General features: G+C 40.0%; 1 protein-coding gene across 15 annotated transcripts in view; it reads right to left on the bottom strand.

Moving 5' to 3' along the window:
• TTLL5 (tubulin tyrosine ligase like 5) overlaps positions 1-22,032 on the bottom strand; it is a 305,509-nt gene that overhangs the window by 70,291 nt on the left and 213,186 nt on the right. For all 15 annotated transcript variants that reach the window (XM_022576495.3, XM_022576493.3, XM_089907984.1 and 12 more), the window contains one exon: positions 9,675-9,892. In XM_022576495.3, coding sequence (XP_022432203.1) covers positions 9,675-9,892 — 218 coding nt within the window. The remainder of the gene's footprint in view (positions 1-9,674; positions 9,893-22,032) is intronic.

Raw genomic sequence — 22,032 nt, 5'->3', positions numbered from 1 at the left:
GCCTCATTCACTGATTGCTATTCATTTCTGTACACTTTGGGGCCAAGGAGATGCTTCCCTTGTTTCTTTTTTCTTCTTTAAGCTTTTTATCTATCACTGCTATTTGAAGCAGAGGCGGAATACTAAGTGAGAACTTACGGAGCCAACTTGACTGGAAGTCAGTAAGTCCAAATCTAATCTTTTGTTTTGTTTGAAACTAAGCCTTTGCCTTCAGTAGTCATTAGAGTTATTAGTGTTCAGGAAATCAGAATGTGTGTGAATTTCCATAGCCTTGCTAGCTAGAGCCAAATCATACTTATGAATATCAGTTTACTAACAACAAAAGTGAGATTTCTTTTAACAGGGAACAATATCGGCAGCAGGAATTACAAACTACACCAACCGGCATGCAATGGACACTTAATATATGTCAGGGAAACCCACGATCTCCTTTAATCCTAAGAACAGCTCCACGACGTAGGTAATATTTTGCAGATAACAAAACAGAAGCTTAGAGGTATCCCTAAATAACAGTCAATTAAGTAAAGGAGCCAGGATTCAAGTCTAATTCGAAATCTTGGGATATTAGCAGTTGTACTCTACTGCCTCCCATACACTACTCTACATGGTCTAAATAACTAACGAAGAGATAATTGTTATTTAGTGATCCTTGATGCATTCACCTTGATGCAAAATACTATGGTGCCACCATCTCTATCTTCACCACCACCTCCTTCACTACCATTTCCTGAGAACTTATCATGAATATAAGCCATATCAGGGGCTGAACTTCTCTCTTGTCTCTCAAAAACAACCTTCATGAAAAGAGGGCTCATGTCTGTCTCGTCCACTGGTGTCATCACCAATATTTAGAGCGATGCACAGCAGTGCACATTCAATATATATATGATAAAAGGATGAAGACAAGATATCTGTCCCTAATAGACTTAACGAAAAGCAGAACACATATGAAAAGGAAAAATAAGACAAGGAGGCAGATGGAAGAGTCAGCTGAGGAGCTGAGAATGGGGCATCTGGTCAAGCTGTGTCAAGATGATAAATTAGAACCTGATCTTGAATAAAAGGCAGGACTTAGATTCAAGATAGTTAAGGGCATTCTGTGCAGGGGGCACATGACATGAGCAGGTAGGAACAATGAATGGAGCCATGTGTGAAGCAGACTGGAGACAGGACGGAGGACAAACTGCAGAGGGCTTCAATGTCCAGAGTGAGGACTCTCAACTTTACTTTGCAGGCAGCTGGAAGCCTCCAAATATTTCAGGAAAAAGGTTCAAAGAACTACTTTAAAGACGATATTTTAAAATTGCTTCCTAGGCCTACGTGTGTACCCTATTTCTTTAAGAACCCATTTGGATAGTTTAAAAACTTCTACCTTGTTCTACTTGGTTTTTTTTTTTATTCAAGAACCAATTTTGATAGTTCATATTTTTCAAAATATTATCTTTCATCCAGTTTAAAAAATTTAGTAGCATACGATTGTGTGCAGTGTCCTCATAATTTTTCAATCTCCCCTATATCTACTTTTAAAAACTTCTATCTTTAATTCTCTTATTTTTCTGGCAGAACTGTGTTTATTTTTCTCCTTCCCTGTCCCCCTACCCAGAACTAAACAAGGTTTTGGATTTAACTAATTTTGCTGCTTGCTTTTCAGTTTATATTGCTTTCTTCTTGATTTCCTTTGATCTGTTTTTCTTAGCTTTGTTTTATTGACCCTTTTTTAACTTCTAGAGATGGAAGCTTAGTTCAGGTATGACAAATATGTGGCGTGCATATTCACTACGCTCAACATCAGACATTACTAATCTATCACAGCACTCTGTTTTGCTGAGCTCACAGAAGTCCTCATAATTCTTTTTAACCTGACACTCTTTTGTAATCAGCTGAAACCACTATATTGGTTGAAGCTAATTTGCCATTTGTATCTTGGTTAATTTCTCTACAATCTTTCCATATTTAACACTGAAAATAATTATGAATTTACCTTTGAGTGCATCTTTGCCTAAATTTCAAATATAAGTTTTGATACATATAATTCTTTTTCTTGTTTTTAAAAATTATTTCAGCTTTATTGACTTGACATATAAAATTACAAGATATTCAAAGTACATCGTGGTGATTTGACATACATATGCATTGTGGAAGGATTCCCCTATCTAGTTATTTACCTCACATACTTACCTTTTTCTTTCTTCTCCTTCTCCTTGGTGAGAACATTTAAGTTCTACTCTCTTAGCAAATTTCTTTTTTTTTTTTTTTTTTTTTGCAGTATGCGGGTGTCTCACTGTTGTGGCCTCTCCCGTTGCGGAGCACAGGCTCCGGATGCACAGGCTCAGCGGCCATGGCTCACGGGCTCAGCCGCTCCACGGCATGTGGGATCTTCCCGGACTGGGGCACGAACCTGTGTCCCCTGCATTGGCAGGCAGACTCTCAACCACTGCACCACCAGGGAAGCCCTCCACTTGTTTATTTTTGCTTTTGTTGTCAAATCCAAAAACTCATCGCCAAGACCAAGTCAAGGAGATTACTGCCTATGTTTTCTTTTAGGAGTTTTATGGTTTCCATTCTTACATTCAAGTCTTTAATTCATTTTGAGTTAATTTTTGTGTATGTTTTAAGATAGTAGTCCAGTTTCATTCTTTTGCATGTGGCTATTCAATTTTTCCAACACCATTTATTAAAGAGACTGTCCTTTCCCCTTTGTATATTCTTGGCTCCTTTGTCGTAAATTAATTGACCATACATGTCTGGATTTATTTCTGGGATCTCTATTCTGTTCCATTGATCTATGTGTCTGTTTTTATGCCAATGCTGTTTTGATCACTGTAGCTTTGTAATATCGTTTCAAATCAGGGAGCATGATGCCTCCAGCTTTGCTTTCCTTTCTCAAGATTGCTTGGGCTATTTGGGTCTTCTGTGGTTCCATACAAATTTTAGGATTTTGGTTCTATTTCTGTGAGAAATGCCATTGGAATTGTGATAGGGATTGCACTGAATCTGTAGATTGCTTTGGGAAGTCTGGACATTTTAACAATATTAATTCTTCCAATCCATAAGCATGGAATATCTTGCCATTTATTTTTGTCTTCAATTTCTTTCATCAGTGCCTTATAGCGTTCAGTGAACAGATCTTCTCACCTCCTTGGTTATATTTATTCCTAGGTATTTTATTCTTTCTGCTGTAATTGTAAAAGGCACTCTTTTCTTAATTTCTCTTTCTTATAGTTTATTGTTAGTGTAGAGAAATTCAACAGATTTCTGTATATTAATTTTGTATCCTGAAATTTCACTGAATTCATGTATGAGTTCTAACAGTCTTTTGGTGGGGTCTTTAGGGTTGTATGCAATCTATATGCAATATCATGTTGTCTGCAAATAGTGGCATTCTGCAAATAGACAGTTTTACTTCTTACTTTCCACACTGATGCCTTTTATTTCTTTTTCTTGCCTAACTGCTGAATAAAGGTGGCTAGAGTGGGCTTTCTTGTCTTGTTCTGATATGTACAATTCTTATTTTCAAGGTAGTTTCCAAAATAATTTTGATCCAAGTTACTTAAAAGAATGTTTTAACATTCTAAAATTACTTGGACATTTGTCTATGTTTTTAATATCTCATTTTATTGTAAAGTGGTCAGAGAATGAAGACTGTATAATTTCCATTTTTTTAGGATTTACAGTGAGATAGTTTTGTTTTGAAAATACTCCCTGGGAGCTCTGCAGGGCATAAAATTGCATGTCTGTTAATTTAATCTTATTAATTATATTGTTCAAAACCCTTTATGTCCTTATGTTAGGTCTATTCTGCCTATAATAATGACTATTCTATTCTCATTTTGGAATTCACTATTTTAGGTTGAACCTATCTTTTCTCTCATCATTTTTACCTTTGTATACCTTTTCCTCAGAATTTTGGCAGAATTTTAAAAATCTGTCCTGAATTTCATTAATTCAATTTTCTGCAGTGCCCAATCTCGATTCACTGTGTTCAACCCAATTTTTCACTCAGGTGTTCTCATTTCCATTTAATCGTTCCTGGCCCCAGACTGCTTTGCTCTTAGATAGATTTTTCTAGCTCTACACACCAATGCACATTAGGGATTTTCTAAAATGTTGTTTTCTTTCTTGATTAAACTTATTTGGGAGGTTGGCAGCTCCTCTGAATCTTCTCCACGGAGCTTTCTTTTAAGCTATACTATCTACTCCCAGGCCCCAAGATCTTAAAATATTTGCTCATCCTCGGAGAAGAAAGTCTAAGTTTGCTAATAAGGACACAGGATTACAGAGAAACTGATAGGAATTCTATCAAAGGCTATTTTAAGTTTCTGTCCAAACCTTTAAAAAAGGGATTTTCATAATCAGATAACAAAGAAGGGAAGTGAGAGATGGGAAATACCCAACATTTATATTACCATTTTAACATCCCAGCAAGCAGGAATGAGAAGTAACATTTTAATTTAAATTACATAAGTATGAATCACCAAAGGAAGATCCATCATTCTATGACTCTCACGTATTTCTCTCTCCACTGGACCATACATATCCCAATGGCAACTTTTGGTTAGAAGTGATTACTAGTACCTAGTTCTCTGACTGATGTCATCGTCGTCATGCCCAAACCAATTCCTAAGATCTCCTAATGCCACCACTGAGTTCCAAATGCCGAGGGCTGGTAGAGGAAAGGGAGTCTAAGTGGTGACTCCTCAACTGGCCCTTAGCTCTTTCTAGCCCCAGGCCTACCCCTTAGAGTGAGAGGGCATTGTCTGGTATATTCCAGGGCTCCCAGTATTTTCCTACACTGCACTCCCATAGACAGGCAGTATATAAAGCCCTCGATGTTGTTGTTCTATGCAATCCTTCTTGTGCTACATCTAACAGACATTTCCCCAACACCGCAGTATGAGGGTGACACTGATTCTTCCTCCTCTTGAGTATTTCATTGGCCACTTAAGTGGTAAAACTGGCGTGGAAAGGAACGGGAGTGAGTTCCTAAGTGCTGACCCTGCATTTTCCCAAAGGCAGTATTTTAGGATGATTAATCTGCCACTTGCTGTGCAGAACGGATGTGAATGGACTGGTGGGGGGGTGGGGGAGGGGTCTGAAATCAGTGGTCTACTGAGAAGAGTATGGGGTTAGCACAGTGGGTGATACGAATTCTGGCTTTGGTTCTGCCACTGACCATCTGTATACCTTGCTACACCCAAAGCCCGACATTGTGCCTTCATCCAGGACTTTATCTTCCAGCACTGAAAGTCTATGATTATATATTTGGGAAATGCATAATTTAGAAATCTTATATTTAAGGATGGATATGCTACAGATTCCATTATATTTCTTGAAACTACACATAATAAAAGGCTGAAAGGCTGAGAGAAGAAGGTTAACCTATAATATGACATCTTCAGTGCTCACATCAAGACCCTACTTTTGGACCATTGTAACTCCTGATCAATTTGCCTCCTGTTAATGACTCATATGTTAAAAAGATATAGCATATTTTTTTCCTGATCCTTATTTTTATATTTTTCTGACATTAACCTCTGAGCACCTCCATCATATTGCTGACATCACCAAATGTTCCAGTCACATTAATTGGTATTTGGTTTAACATGCTCCCGGGCTCTCGATTGCTTTCCTCCTTCCTACTCCCTAGCAGCCTTTATCAAACACCACTGTCCTGGGTGCTGACACTGAACGGCAGTTGACTTCAATTTCTACTGAGGTCACCCTGAGGCAGGATATCCTAAAACCCGGCAAGGAAAGGTAACTCCAGCTATTTAAAGAAAAGTCCTTTAGTTAACACATTACTGACTGGGGGATTTTTGCAGAAACTAATGCCTGTGGCCGTAATACGTCTCCGGTCAAAAATGTGTTAAGTCTGGTGTTTCTCATACAGTTTTCTTTCTTCAGAGAAGTCCCAAGGTAAACAGCTTTGACCCTGCCCTTCCAAATTCAGCTCTAGTCTATGAGTTTTGCCCACCTCCCTGGCAAACTTTAATCATCTCAGGTTTCTTTCTCTATATTTCCTGGAGAGTGTGATTCTGGCTCTGAAAAAAAAAGAGGTCTTTTACAAGGAAGGAACAGTTCATATGCATGCAGTTGTTCACAGGCTGTCATCCTTCCTAGTTCAGCTGACTGCTTGGAAGAAATACCACAAATAGTTTTGAAAGGAGGATCTGAAGTTGGTACTAAATTATGAAGTGTTACAAACATTAAAGAGGAAAATCAAAAAAGGGTATTGGCACCATGGAAAAGGTAAAAAAAAATTCCAAACCACTCTCTTCACAGAATTGACAAGTGAGATTTAGCTAAAGGAAATATAAATATATGAATTTGAGAACTGTAACAAAGAACTGTTGGGCCAAGAAAGGATGAGGAAAATGGCTGTAAAGCATCAATATTAAAAAACAAACGTGTTCATTAAAAATCTTTCAACAGAATAGACTGAAAACAGGTCATTTTGGTTAATTATTCAGTGGCGACAGTGGGTTTTGTTTTACAGATGGGAAGCTGAAACCTTTAGAGGAAAAGTGACCTGACTACTATCATAAAGAAACAGGACCCCACTGTTCTGATTCTCAATTCCCTTTGCACCAAAATCCAAACGACATTCCATCTTTTATGTTCCATTGTTCTCTAGACTCAACCCTCTAGGATGTGGAAACTTTGATGCTCTTGGAAATTGCTTCTATATTTGTCCAGTGCCAACTGCTGTGCTAGGAGGAGCCTGAAGTTCAACCAAAAACACAGGGCTTGGCACAGTCAAAAGCTCATTACGACTTCTCATTAGCTGTGTCTCTTGGGACAACTATGGCATTCCTGAGTGTGACTCTGTATCTCCCTCCAGTCATAACTGAGGGTTCCTGATTAATCTGAACTGAGCCCGAATAAAGGCTGCAATAAGCTCCAAGCAAATGAAGCAACACATCTTGTAGGAAGAAAGTAAAAAATTACATGAAAATTTCTTGAAGTGCCAACTTAGTATTAACCATAATACCTAACATTTATTTAGCATTTATTATGTACCAGGCACTGTATTTGTGCTTGACATTCATTAATTCATTTATTTCTCTTAAAAACCCCATGAGGCAGGTACTATTATTATCCCTATTTTAAATAGGAAACTGAGTCCCACAGATGTTAAGTAACTTACTACGCTTGCTAGGAACAAGAATTACTTCAGAACAATAAGAGTAGTGTATCGACTGATACTCAGGATCCTGATTTCGGGAGCCATGAAAGGTTTCTCTAGATTAAAAATAACTTCATCAATCCAAATACAGTATGGGGTTTAGTTCATAGTAATGTACCGATGACAGTTTCTTAGTATGGCACAGTCTTCAAATGTACCATAGCAGTATAGGATGTTAACCGTGGGGAAAACTGGGTTTACTTATCTTTATGTGTACTATCTGTAAATACAGATTTTCTGTAAATCTAAAATAATTCTTAAATAAAAAGATTATTTTTAAAAACTTTACCTAGATACTTCCTAGGGGGAACTTTTCATTGAGTCAGTTCAGAGAAAAACAATGCTATTCTTTTTCCTAAGAGTCGGATGCATATTGAAAACAGCAGGGGCCTCACGGCACTAGTTTACATATAAGGGAAAGGATGTTCAGGTCTCCATTAGTGCTAACTTGTTTAGCTTCAGAGACTTGTGCTAGAGTTTTAAAGGCAAATTGGAAACTATTTCCTGGAACAACGCCTCACTGCATGCCTTTTGATACTTGGATTATATTTCTTAAATTCTGAAGAAATCTTGCTTTCCCCCCCTCTTCTGTGCTTTTTTGGTGCTGAGCTGCTTCCGGTTTTCCCACACTCCTGCCCGTCAGAGAGAAGAAACCACAAAAATGCAGCAAAGCAAAGTTTGTCCATAGAGCTGCAATTCCATCTCAGAAGCCTGAAGTGCTCTCCTGCCAGCAGTGAGTTCAGGGCAGTGAGTGGGGTCCTCGAATGTCCAGCCCTGCTGCCTGCTGACGGAGCCCCCCTCTCCACCAGCAGACTAGCCACAGGGGCACCACGGGCCATCTCAGCAATAATCGGAAAAGCCACAAACGAGGAGCACACTGGCAAATTCAACATTCATATCCAACTCACTGATATTCCCACCTAACTGTGGGCTTCTCAAACCTGGGAAAGAAAGTGTGGTTTTGGAATGCTTATAATGGTTACTAAGGCTTACTGAGTTCTTAGGTGTGCTAGGTCTTGTGCTATGTACTTTACAGATATTAAGTCTGCTAATATTTATCAACTGTCCTATGAAGCAAATACACTTTGTTATCCCCACTTCACAAATAAGGAAACTGAAGTCAAGAGTTTAAGTAATTTGTAACTTGTGGAAGATCTCACGTTAGTAAAGTGTGTGTGTGTGTGTGTGTGTGTGTGTGTGTAGGGGGGGTGGGTGGGATGAGACACAGGCAGGCTGGCTCCAGAGGCTGCACTCTTAAGGATTCAAGGCTATTCTTTCTAGGGTGAGGGACCATACATCCTTCTGATCGTGCTATTGGCTCTCAACCACGAACTGCAGCCTTCCCACTGCCCTCTCCTTACTGCTCCAGATAGTTCTATAAAGTCATTACGATGCCTATTATTCTTAGAACAGTGCTTGGCACTTGGTAGGCACTGAATAAACGTTTGTTGGATAAATGAATAATGGCAGCAATACAATTAAAACAACCACGAGGGATTGTTTTCCATCCAAATCCAGAATTTGATTCATTATCCAAGGGGGGAAAAACACTAACTGCTTTTTCTATGCCCTAGGATTCCTTCTTACAACTAAAATTGATTTTGTGAAGGACAAATGAATGGGGAGCCTCAATGAGAACGAGAGAAATACACAAACCTCCTCTAGGCGTTTATCCATCAGGGAATGCCTGCCTCTTCCAGACATCTTTGATAAGTTCCCCAATTTTAAATGGAGAGGGGCTGTTAGAACCAGCACTCCTTTTACCAGTCCATTTCTGGTTTACTAGGGAAGGTGGCTGGAGGTACAGTGAAGGACGTGACCTAAAAAACGTGATTCAGGTACGGAAATGTCTTTTTTGAGGTAAAACAGGTAGATGACAAAAGGTATTAGAAACATTGCTGCTACACAGAGCCTGATGACTAAGGTCAATGAAGTTAATCCCTCTAATGAAATCCCAATCCTATGTCTTCCCTTTCAAATGCCTAAAAATGAACAAACAAGGGTGGGGGTGAGGGAAGAGTATTGCATTTTATCTGAAATATATATGAAAAGATCTAACTCTGTAGAATGACCAAAAGAGAAACACATCCAGGAGGAAGTTTTCATTTCCTCCCTCCAAGCCCACAGTTCAGCACTGTTACCCAGTGCACTGTCTGACTGAGGTTCCTGCTAGAGGCCCGAAGAGTTAGTTAGCAATGACCCTGAACCCTGCCAGTGGCAGCACTCATCACAACCACTGGGGAACATAAAAGAGCAGTGCCTGCCCCCCCCACGGGGCACAGCCTGGACATTGGCTGTGCTACAATAGCTCCCCAGGTGATTCTAATTTGTAGCCGGGGCTGAGAACCAGTTAGCCTTTATTCCCCATCAGGTGTTCTTTTCAACATTTCAGCACAAACTGTCTTGAGCCTCCAGAAATAGAGAGCACTGTTTGCATAGAATTGATACAACTCAGAAGAAACTGAACAGAAGATTACTGAAAACTTACTTGGAAGCCCTCTGGGATGCTGCCTTTCTGAGGACTTGTTTGTGATTGGACGGGGGTTTGGGGACCAAGGAAGAGGAAGAGCTTGGAGCTGGCACCACTTTTTGTGGCAGAGTGGTTGGCTTCTGGCCACTAGCTGTGGCGCTTGAAATTCTGCAAGCTGCACCGTTATTTATTGTCCATAAATTGGAGTTAGGTAGTGTCTGGCTGCCAAAGATCGCCTACGAGAAAAAGAAAAAAATGAAAGATGGAGATGCCCTTCACGAATTAGTCTGCTGTAAGTCAGTAACTGGTTTGCAATCCTGAGGTGGGACAAAAGGAAATGGGAAACCATTAAAATTAAGTAATTTTTAAGGAAAAACTTCTCCTCCAGTAAAGCCAATGCAGGTTTAGGTTCAGGGAAGGAAAGTCTCTTTTAGCAGAGAGTTGAGATTATCTTGCTGAAAGTACACTGGAGTAGGACTCAGGGCGGCTGGGTACTATGTATTGTCCATATGCGTGAATTAGAGAAGCATTTGGTCTCTCTCAGTCTTAGTATCCCTTCATTGTTAAAGTCAACAAGTATTTAATGAATGCCTCTTGCTGGGTATCGAGTACTAGAAATACAGCACAGAACAAAAGTGACTTGAAGCCTGACTCAATTCCAGCCCACTCCCAGAACTCTGAACTCCTCTAGAAGGTTCGTACCTTGGAGGAAAGGGAAGGAGCCAGTGTGGCGTAGTAACACCTTGATGACCTAAAGATTAACATAAAACTACACTTGAAAACACTTTCAAAGTAAAATTACTACATGAATAGTAGTTACTATATACAAATACCAGAGCAAAACAAGGGTATTTTCGCTCAGAGGGTAAGCCTACAACTATTGAATAATGACCTAAAAACCATCTAGATGTCACAAACACCAACATGTACCTGCAGTAAGGATGTATTTAATTGTACACTTCCTCAGGGAGAGGCTTAAAAAAACTCTTACAGCTTAATTCACCCCATTAGAAATAGTTTTTTTGTGTCCCAAATTTTGTTACTGATTCTTCAATTGTGTTAACACTGCTTTCAATATGCATTGCTTCATAAAAGCTTTAAATGTAAAATAATATTAGGAGGAAAATAATATAATTGACAAAATACGTAGGACTTTTTATTAAAAGGATTTCTGGCAACTGATATCTATTTGTAGGCACAACATTTTAAGAGGCATGGAAGAAATGTCATTTCCTCATGGCAAGGCCTAAAGGAATAAGTTCAGATGCTCTTACATTCACCTTTTAGGTGAACTTCACCAGGTAAACTTATTTTTTAAGATATAAGAGACAAACTGGGTAGCTTTAGTAAATAAATGTTAACCAACCCTTCTATACTCATGCCTTGGAATGTCCCATTTCAGGAAAATGTGTCCAAGGGTTCCGGGCTGGGCAGATATGAGTGGGGGATCAGGGAGGGGGTCTTGTGTGGAGGGAATGTGTTTGGCTGAGAGGCTTGACAAAGAGCAAAGTGATTTCAGAGGTGGAGGATTGGGGCTTTTTCACACAGACCAACTGGACTGAGATGTTCCCCGTCTCTGGAAACCACCCGAAAGGGAACTGAAGAGCTGTTCGCTTGCTTCTATCTCTGACCACAGAAGGGGAGCTGAGGAAGACCTGAGCCCAGGGGCAAAGCCAGGAGCCCGGGGCTGCAGAGTGTGTACACGGGGGTGTACGTGGGAGTGGGGGAGGCGAGGGGTTGCGTGATCTGCAGAAACCAAGGGGTGCAGCAGAGGCCAGCTTGTGGGCACTGGCTCAAAAACAAACCCACTCCTTTCAAGCACTGTTTCCATATCTGAGGGCCTCAAAATCTGTGGGAGAGATTCACTTGGGAGGAAGGAGGGAGGCAGGAGAGGGCTAACCTAGGCTTCTGTTTTCACCACTGCCTCCCAATAAGTGAGCTTAGACTGAAGAGTGCTTGAAAGATGCCTCATTCAGGGTGGGGAGAAGACCAGAACTCAGAATGGGGGCTGAAGAGTCCTATGTCGACCATCCATAAACACATTCACTGGATGAGTAGTAGAGGAGGAAAACCACTGTTAGTGAAATGCTCTTGGAAATAAAAACATTCTTTACTGAGTTAGATTTTTCACGCTGTGACAGAACTGCCATCAGTAAGAACATCTATTCAATACATGTTGCCCTGGTGACAACCGTATTTCAAATTCATTGAGTTTTTCTTTTGTTAAAAAATCTTCCTGGGACATCTAAATACAAATAAAAAGATGAATAAAAAGAGCAAGATCAGAACAGTGAGTATAGTAAGCTTCTACTTGAGTAAAAAAGAAAAAAGGATACATACAAACATACATTTATATGCCAATACACACACACAAACATATATACAATGTTGGTATCTGCACAGAACAATTCTGAAAGGCTCTTAAAAATAACTGGCATCCTCCATGGAAAAGAACTGTTAGCTAGGGGTCAGGGGGAGAGGGAAACTAATTTTTTACTATATATCATTTGTACCTTTTTGAATTTTGTACCATCTATATGTAGCTATTTATTACAAAAATCAATTATTGAAAAGTCAAAAGGAGGTCAAGTTCTAACAAGATTTGAGCAGGTAACAGATTAACTTTCTGAGTACAAATCAAAGTATCCAAATGAAAACCAAGTTTCAAGCAGCTGGTTCTAGGACTTGCCATTAGACTGGGTTGAAGAAGGAAGTGACTGTTCAACACTTACTATGGCTACAAAACCAGATTAGGTCATCAGCGAAAAGTAGACACTCAGGTAAGTGGAAAGGAGCATGGCTCTGCAGTCAAATGTGCTTGGGCTCAAATGCAGGCTCTGTCACTTATAAACTGGGTGGCCTTTTCAAGTTACTTAACCTCTCTGAGCTTTAGCTTCCTCATAAAACAATTATAATCGCTTGGCTGGATTGTTGGGGATTAAATGAAGATCACAGAAGTAAATGTAGCCCAGGCACTCAGTAAAGGTTTCTTGAAATAAATCAAAGTGCCAGGAACACAGTAGAAACTGAAATGCTCCCTTCCTTCCCAAACTACTGCCTTTTACTGAGGAACCAAAGGATGGGCTGATATGTAAGTCTGCTTATCTGTAATGACTTGTGAATGGTAGTTGGTTCTACGTTTTTCAACATAGTTTTCTAGTCTTATAATGATGCTCACTACCTGCAAAAACAAACTCTTAAAGTGAAAACATATGTGTAGGTTCCCCAGATCATATTTACTCAATTCTCTTTGGCAGAAATGATCTTTCCCTCTTCTAAATGCTTATAAAAATGTATTTGTATGTGTCTTATCACATTTAGCACATTCTGCCTTGTATTACAGGCACTTATATATGTACTTTTTTCTGCTTCTGGACAATTCATACTGGAAATGCCTGGATTTATATCTGATTAATTTTTGTTTCACGAACTGCCTAGTAGAATGCCTTGTGCATAAAAGGTGCTTAATAAGCATTTACAACATGAATGGAAAAAAAAAACAACTCACATTATACCAACTATTGATTTTTTTTAAGCATCAGTTAAATTCCTATACAAGAAAATAGGCAAGTTTGTGTTTACATAGAGATGTAATCTTGTAATAGGACCATTCTCTGGAGTTTGAATAGTGCCTAGTGTGGTATGTGTTCAACTTATACTCAGCCACAAAATGTAAGTAAGCCCTTCTATAGATCCCAAACAAAAATAAATTCACCTTCCTAGATGCAAATTTTGTGGCAGGACCTTAGACACCAATGTTCCGTAAGTAATAAGATCAGTCTTTATCTCAAAACACAAAATAAAATAAATCAGAAGAATTTATTGCTTAGGAGACTCACTTGCTTGGGTACTAATACTTCTTCCTTTCTTCCCAATAAAACTGCCCTGATTTTGTTTGGGTAATAATGTGTGCCCAGCTAAAAAATTACATTTCCCAATCTCTCCTGTACCTTGAGATAACCATGTGACCTAGTTCTGAGTTGTAAACAGAAGTTTCCAGGTACAGGTTCTGGGACAGCTCTTTAAAGGGGGCAGACTGGGTTGGTTGGTGCACAACTTTTGCCCTTTACTGCTCTTCTTCTCCCCACCCAGAACATGGATATCTACGTAGAGGTGGACAGGCATAGGTAACTTCCATAGGGTGGAAGTTACTTGTTAACGGACCGCAGAGGGGAAAGACAGGAGGAGCACGGGTTCCTGATAGCACCACGGAATTTAGGAGCACCTAGCTCTAGATTTCTGACTATACTGGGGAAAGAAAATAAACCTCTAACTTGTTTAAGCCATGGGTGTGTGTGGGGGGGGTGCCCTATTACATGCAGCCAAGTGGAACCCTAACTGAGCTGAGATATAATTCTCAATCTACCAAAGAGTCAAGCTTGTTTCAGCCTCAATGTAACATGTGCTGCATCTCAAAAAAGCAGATACTTTTTCCAAATACAGTAAAAAGCTTCCAGGTTCTCATTTGTTGTTTGGTGATCATATGCTCATATACTGAATGGGTAATGAAATTATTACAATTCTATGCCATCCAAAACTCCCAAAAGTCAGTAATGTGGACAAGTCCCCAGGTGTTTCACCAAAGCCAAGACTAAGTGGAATGAGATTAAAGTAATCAAATCTGATTAAGAAGCAAACCAGGAAAGTACTCAGGTAATGTTAAAGGCAGACATATATATAGATGTTTTTAGACTACTGGCAGAAATCAGCCTCCCCAGGTACACCCCGTAGCCTGTATTGGCCCTAATCCTACCACTCTACCAATGACAGATTGTATGAACTGTTTTGTCCTGATATTCATTCAAAAATAAGCAGAAGAATTATATAAAGTTCTCTCCATATAATTTCTAAAAAATGTGAGGTTTGGATATACAGTATTAGCACTCTGCACTTGTGGGTTAACCCAGGGATGGGGGCCGCACCGTCATCAGTCAATGTCCTGGGAATGTGAGAACTGTATAAGCACCAGCTGTATAAGACCTGGTCAACAAGTACAAGCCCTTTGCTTCTTTATTGGGTGTGGGAAACAGCAATGCCTCAGCAAGGAGGCTCAGAGAAAACCACAGTTTGAGCGTTGGCTTGGCCACAGACAAAAGACTGGAAAGGCCCTCCTTCTCCCACAACAGAAGGGTACTCGTGGGTGGGAAGGAGGAATTTCTGATAGAACACAGACTGAAACTTGGAAGGTCACAGGGAAGCAAGATCTGAGCTCTCTTACTAGAAAGATAACACTGTTCAGAGATTAAATTCTGGGAGTGTGTGTGTGTGTGTGTGTGTGTGTGTGTGTGTGTGTGTTTTCATTCCTTCCAGAGAAACACCCCTTTTAGCCTTTACTCAGGCTTCTTGGTGATGGAGTAGAGCTGGATGCCTCCCTGCAGTGAAATATCAATAACTCTCTAATTCATTTTTTTGAAAATTAAGGGGGATGAAGCAGGTAAATGTTAATCTCTATTGAGCGGGGTTAATGTCTCTTTGTACCCCTTTTACTCTGATATCAGAAGAGCAAACATTTGGGGCATTATTCTCCCCATATGAGATTTTTATTGTAACTTGGATAAAGTTCCCATTACATAGCATACAAAGCCACTTCTAGTTCTGGCAGCTCAAGTACTGGGATGGTATATCTTCCTGAGCAGGTAAGATGCTAAGCACTCATCCTACTACAACCAGGCCGAGAGCTGTTCAATGCAAAGAACACATTTCGTCTTTTGTGCAACCATATGATGCTGTAAAAAGCTCGGGGCCAGGGTGAGGGTGAGGGTAGCTGTTTCTATTTTGGCAAAAGCAAGCTTCCAAAAGGCCTTTGTCCCACCCTGCATGCAGTTCTTGGCTGTCTTCCATTCACAATGTTTGTCAGCTGGAACAAGATTGAAAGCCGAGCAAGAGAAAGAATACAACTTCCGGTACTGCAACAAGGCACTGGGCAATGCTAGGACCTCGACAGGGATGGGGCAGAAACCCTGAAGATGCTCCCGTTCATACACAGAGAGACTGATGACACAAGCACCTGAGACAGGACTCTGAGATGCCAAAGGGATTGGAAGTCCTCTGGCATTCCCTTCCACTTCTAAAACAAATGAAGAAGCTACTTTTCCTATAGCAACTAGGAAAGAAGGCTCTTACTAGTGCAAATCACCTATTCTAAAGGATGTGAATACAGGTGCTTACGTGGACAGAACAATTTAGAAGAAACTATTATTCACCAACCAACTGAAAACACTGTGCTTCAGGCAGCCCCTAAATCAACTGTACCTTCTAACATCTGAGAAACAATGCAGGCCATTAAAAACAGATACTCAAATATACTTACATGCCTCAGACTCCTGCATGTACGCAAACCAAAGATACCAGCAGTGTCTCTGAGTTGGGTTTTCAATAGCATTGAGACACTTGAACAGATCTTGGGCTAGGTGTGTGTTACAACCAAAGAAGTCCAACTATGAGGCAGCTGGCTAAGGCCAGGGCTGCAGCCCATGATCAGAAAACCCAGTGAAACTAGGCCTAAGACATCACATGGATGACATTTCCTCACTACAGGCCCACCCCCCATTCTCACAACAGAACTGACTAATAGTCATACATCGGTAGAGGCTCATAGTCTGATGGCAAATTTAGACTCCTATGACTGTAGACTCTGCTTTGCTTTCTATTTCTTTCTCCCACAATGCCCAGCAATATTTGGCAGACCAAAGGTTTTTTGTTTTTTTGAAACACGTTCATTAGAAAAAGGAAAAGTTTTAAAAGTCATTTCGGGGCTTCCCTAGTGGCACAGTGGTTGAGAGTCCACCTGCTGATGCAGGGGACATGGGTTCGCACCCCGGTCCGGGAACATCCCACATGCTACGGAGCGGCTGGGCCCATGAGCCATGACCGCTGAGCCTGCGCGTCCGGATCCTGTGCTCCGCAATGGGAGAGGCCACGACAGTGAGGGACCCGCGTACCGCAAAAAAAAAAAAAAAAAAAAAAAAAGTCATTTCGAATTCTACTCTCAGAGATAACCACCTCTGGTAACATTTAGACTTTTTTCTGTGTATAGTCACGTATTTTCTTTGTATATACATGCATTTCCATGGGCTTACAAAAATGGTATATGATATCTGATGTTTTGGAGACTTTTTTTTCATTCAAATATCTATCTTGAGCATTTTTTCATATATATAAGGGTAGATCTAGATGATTGTTTTTAATGGCTGTGTATTTTCTATCATGGTTTATCATAATTTACTTAACCAATCACCAATAGTAGAATGCTATAAACTGACACAGTAGATCTATATTTGTAAAGGAAATAAGTTCCTAAAACATTTTTAAGTGGGAAAAAGTAGGCCCCCTAAAATCTTATACTTCCATTGTGAAACCACACACATACTAAGGCTGTCACCAGTTTATTTTGCTATTTAAGAATACTGTTGTGATAAACATCATGTTAGTTTTTATATCTTTTGACATATACCAGATCATTTCCTTAAAGTAATTTCCTTGAAGTAGAAGGGCTAGATCAGAAGGCTGCTTCTTCTTTGTCTTTTTTATACATATTCGCAAATTGCCCTCTGTAAAGGCTCTACCAAATACATTTCTGTCAGTATGTTTGGGAGAATAATTCCCTTACCTTTCCTTGATTATTATAAGGAAATACTACGTGTCCCATGGAAAGCTGGCTCATAATTTGATGCTAATGCTGTTTCTCTCTTTTTTTTCTTAACGTTTATAAGACATTTATGCCTTTGGACAAACATATTCTTTTAATCGTTTTACCATGGTACTATTAATCATTCTTTCTCCTCACATCTCTCTCTAGCAATTGTGAAATTAATTTGCTATAATTTTCAGCTGTCCAAACAAGTAAATATTAGTTTAAAAAGGTGTAGCTAATTAATATTTTACGGGCCTTGAACTTCTCTTAAACCACCTTCTTGAATATCATTTAAACCAATTTCTGCTTCTGGCACAGGGGGTTTAACTAAAACTCCAAATTGAAATTATAATGCAATAGCTAAGATGTGGAAGCAATCTAAATGCCCATCAACTGATGAATGGATAAAGAAAATGTATATACATGTGATAGAGCATCATTCAGCCTTAAAAAAGAAAGAAATCCTGCATAAGTTACAATGGATGAAACTTCAGGACATTATGCTAAGTGAAATGAACCAGCCACTAAAAAACAAATACAACATGATTCCACTGATATGAGGTATCTAAAGCAATCAAACTCATAGAAACACAAAGCAGAATGGTGGATGCCACGGGCTGAGGGGAGGGGGAAACGGAGCTGTTCAATGCATACAGAGACTCAGTCATGCAAGATGTCAAAGTTTTAGTAATCTGTCGTACAACAATGTGCATATAGTTAACGATACTGTACAATTCACAAAAATTGTTAAGAGGGTAAATTTATGTTATGTGTTTTTTACCACAATGGAAAAAAAGTAATACATAATAATAAGAGAAATGAATTTTTATTGAGCTTTTATCATGGTTAGCATTGCTCTAAGTGCTTTACATGTTATAGCATGTTCCCAATCATTTGAGGTGGGTCCCATCATCACTTCCATACACAGAAGAAGCAACCAGAGCACAAAAAGGTTCCGTAATCTGTCCATGATGGCAAAGCTACCAAGTAGTAAGTGAGATCCAAGTCGTCGTCGGAGTCTGATTTCACAGCCCTACTGTACTACATTGCCTTCCTCATTTACGCTATGCTGACTCCCTTTTTAAAGCAAATCCACTGAAATCAAATCTCCCTTCCAAAGCAAATCTAAAGCAAACCTAGCAATGTGTCCAATTTTCACCAGACACATTTAAAAGACAGAGATTTCCCTCACTTTACTCCAGGAAGAAAAGGTTGAAAAAAATTTGTGTGTAAGCAAATCTTTGTTACTTCTTTTGAAAGTTAAAATATGTAAGTGTATGCGTATGTGAGTCTGTGCGTGTATAATATATAAATAAAGGTAACTTCAAAAGATCAGCAATGACCCCAGATTGGGAGCTCAATTGGTTAAAAAAAAACAACAACTCATAGCCTCATTTTCAATTGTCTCTTTTATCTTTTACTTACTAGTAGTTTTAGTAACGCCCTTGTTCTCCTAATAATGTTTGTGTCTTACATCGTCTGATAAGTAAAATGAAATAATTAGACAAGGCAATCTCTGAGTTCTTTACAACTTTAAATTCAGAGTTTATAAATATCTAACTTGTCTTTGTCTTCAAATGTTTAGTTTGTTTTATTTGGCTCAGAATATCACATATTGACCTGTTGTTCATCTTACACAGACTTTGCTGTCATATATACCTGTTAAGTTTTTTCCTGTGGCTGCATCCATTGCAGATGGGTGGGGTTCTTTACATTTAAAGATGAGGTCTTTCATCATCTCACGCAAAGTTACTGCTGTGAGTCCCTCATATGCCCACAGACAAACAGAAAAAAGCCACAGGTCACAGAGTGAGGGGAGGGAATGAAACTGGCCACCAGGCAGCTGTAGCAAAACCACATTTTAAGGATATACAACAAACAAGGTCGATCCCAAGCAGCTGGTAGGTGAAGAGCTGCCTCTTAACAAACCTACAACCAAGTGGAGTTCTGAATTTTGATTCATTGTGTTGACCTTTTCGTTTATACTTGTGTGTATGGGTGTATAGCAGCAGCAACAATAAAATTGGAATGTCTTATCTGACTGATGATACATGTATAAAACAAGAAGAAAATGAAGAGTCACTTACTCAAGGGGGAGGGAGGTAGAGTGGAATAGGGCTTTGGAAGCCTCTGACCTGGCTTAGCTATTACAACTGCAATAAGCCAGCTGGGCAACCTTGTGTAAGTTACTTAAACTTTCTGAGCAACAGTTTCCTCATCAGTGGAATGGATATAATACTATATCTAGCATACAAGAGGCACTCACTGTACACCCATTTCACTGCCTTCACCTTCCTCCCTCCAAGATTCCAGAGAGACCCTACTCTAGCAACAGCTTAGAAAACACCCTGGTGGTAACCAGGGGACTTCTATTACTAGTAGTAAGGAATCAGCATAATGAACTGATGTTTATATTGAAATAATGCATTAAGAATCAGATTTCTGGGGACTTCCCTGGTGGTCCAGTGGTTAAGAATCTGCCTTCCAATGCAGGGTTCGATCCCTGGTTGGGGAACTAAGATCCCACATGCTGCGGTGCAACTAGGCCCGCATGCTGCAACTACTGAGACCACGCGCTCTAGGGCCTGCGCACCACAACTAGAGAGAAGCCCGCACTCTGCAACTAAGACCCGATGCAGCCAAAAATAAATTAAAAAAAAAAATCAGATTTCTATGGTATTGAAAAAGCAAGCATAATATTAATCATGCAAAAGTGTCAATCGGTGTTATTCACATTGGTAGACACCTGTGGTGTTTCCTGACAGTATTCTCAAAAACACCATCATAGAAACAAAATTAAACAGTATGACCAATGACAACAACAGGGTTGAAAGGATGAAGTGATTATTGAAGAGATAATTCCTATGTTATCAATAACAACCCACACACATGCCCTGAATCTCCAAACTTCTAGAACATATTTCAGGATTCTGCAAGACTCAGTGGTTCCTGACACTGCTCCTAAATAATAAAAGCACAAGGGAGCATAGAGTATGGGCATTTCTAAGAGTTTTAAGTCCTGGAAGACCTTATTAAGACATCTCTTTAAGAATTTGAGGTAACTGGGATAAAAGTTTAGTAAACCTTTTCTTTTGCAACAGTGTATCTGGCTAGTAGGAGACTAGTTAAGATACCTGAGATTAACTTTTCAAATACAGTTTTATAGGTGTCAATATGTACTTGTCGATGTACTTGTCGAACGCATGAATTGCAATTTAAAATGTATATAGGGCTTCCCTGGTGGCGCAGTGGTTAAGAATCCACCTGCCAATGCAGAGGACAAGGGTTCAAGCCCTGGTCCGGGAAGTTCCCACATGCTGTGGATCAACAAAGCCCGTGAGCCACAATTACTGAGCCTGTGCTCTAGAGCCTGCAAGCCACAGCTACTGAAGCCCGCGTGCCCAGAGCCCACGCTCCGCAACAACAAAAGCCACCGCAATGAGAAACTTGCGAACCGCAACGAAGAGTAGCCCCCGCTCACCACAACTAGAGAAAGCACGCACGCAGCAAGGAAGACCCAACGCAGCCAAAACTAAATAAATAAAATAAATACATAAATTAAAAAAATAATAATAATAAATAAAAATAAAATGTATGTAACAATACATATAACTATTAGTTACTGAACGCCTGAATATTGTCAGAGAGGTAGTATAGCGCATGATAGCCAAGAGCTAGGATGCCGGAGGCTGACACCCCTGGATTCAAAAACACCAGCTCTTCCATTTATTAGTTTTGTGAGCCTGGGAAAGTCACATAAGTGATGCTCTGTTTTTATATCTGGAAAATGGGGCTAATAAGAGGGCAGCTGTGAAGATTCACTGTGATAACACAAATACCACTCCAGGTTCAGTGCTTGGCACATGGTAACACCCTGAGGAATATAATCCTCATGAAAACCCACAGATATACATTATCATCACCATATTAGAGATAAAGAAACCGAGGTTCAAGGAAGTTCAGATAACCTGCCGCAGGTTATGGGCTCAGGTTTAAACAGGATTATCTGACTGCAAAGCCTGCCCACAGTGCCTATTTCTGAACAGCTGAATGTAGTTTTACATGCATTATTTCACGTATCTTCAATGTCTTTCATTAGGTAGGAAGAAAAGAGTTTGGCTTGGCAAAATCTGCTAAATCAAATGGTTCTAAGAAAATGATAATCATAAACAAGCTATAAACTAAGTGTTATATGAATTTCTGATACAGGTCAGAAGGAAATATAAAATTGAACAAAAGACGCCAAAACCAAATGAAAACAAAAAAACAGAGCAGCAGTATGTTAGGACGTTCAAGTCAACCTGCTCCAGGAGCTACGCCTGAGGTCGTGCCCACCCCCGCCCCCACCCCCATCCCAGCCAACCTTCTTCCCAGGTACTCTCCTTGGAAAGATGTAAAAAGACTCCCCCTGCAGAGCCACTCTGCTTGCCTGCTCTCCCTGTGCCGCACTGAGGGGCTAGCGTGTTATTGCTGGCTGCCTGGAAAAGCCCGGCGCCTGCTGAATTTCTCTTTCTTTCCCCTCCTCTACAACACAAACACACAGCAGCTGAAGGCCTGGAGAAACAGTATTCACTGCTGCAGGTGGGGCAGAATTTTTCTAGACACATGCAATGAACTTTTAGGAGCAGAATAACAAGACTTGGCTGGGTTTATACGGGAATCCTTTCCACACCTGCGAGACTACACACACACACACACACACACACACACACACACACACACACACACACGCCGTTAGCAAAA

This window comes from Delphinapterus leucas, chromosome 2 (genome assembly GCF_059928025.1).
Source record: "Delphinapterus leucas isolate spDelLeu-1000000601 "Yukka" chromosome 2, BTC_Dleu_Yukka2, whole genome shotgun sequence".
Taxonomy (NCBI): domain Eukaryota; kingdom Metazoa; phylum Chordata; class Mammalia; order Artiodactyla; family Monodontidae; genus Delphinapterus; species Delphinapterus leucas.
The sequence above is the reverse complement of the archived record's forward strand: the minus strand, read 5'-3'. Positions and strand labels throughout refer to the sequence as shown.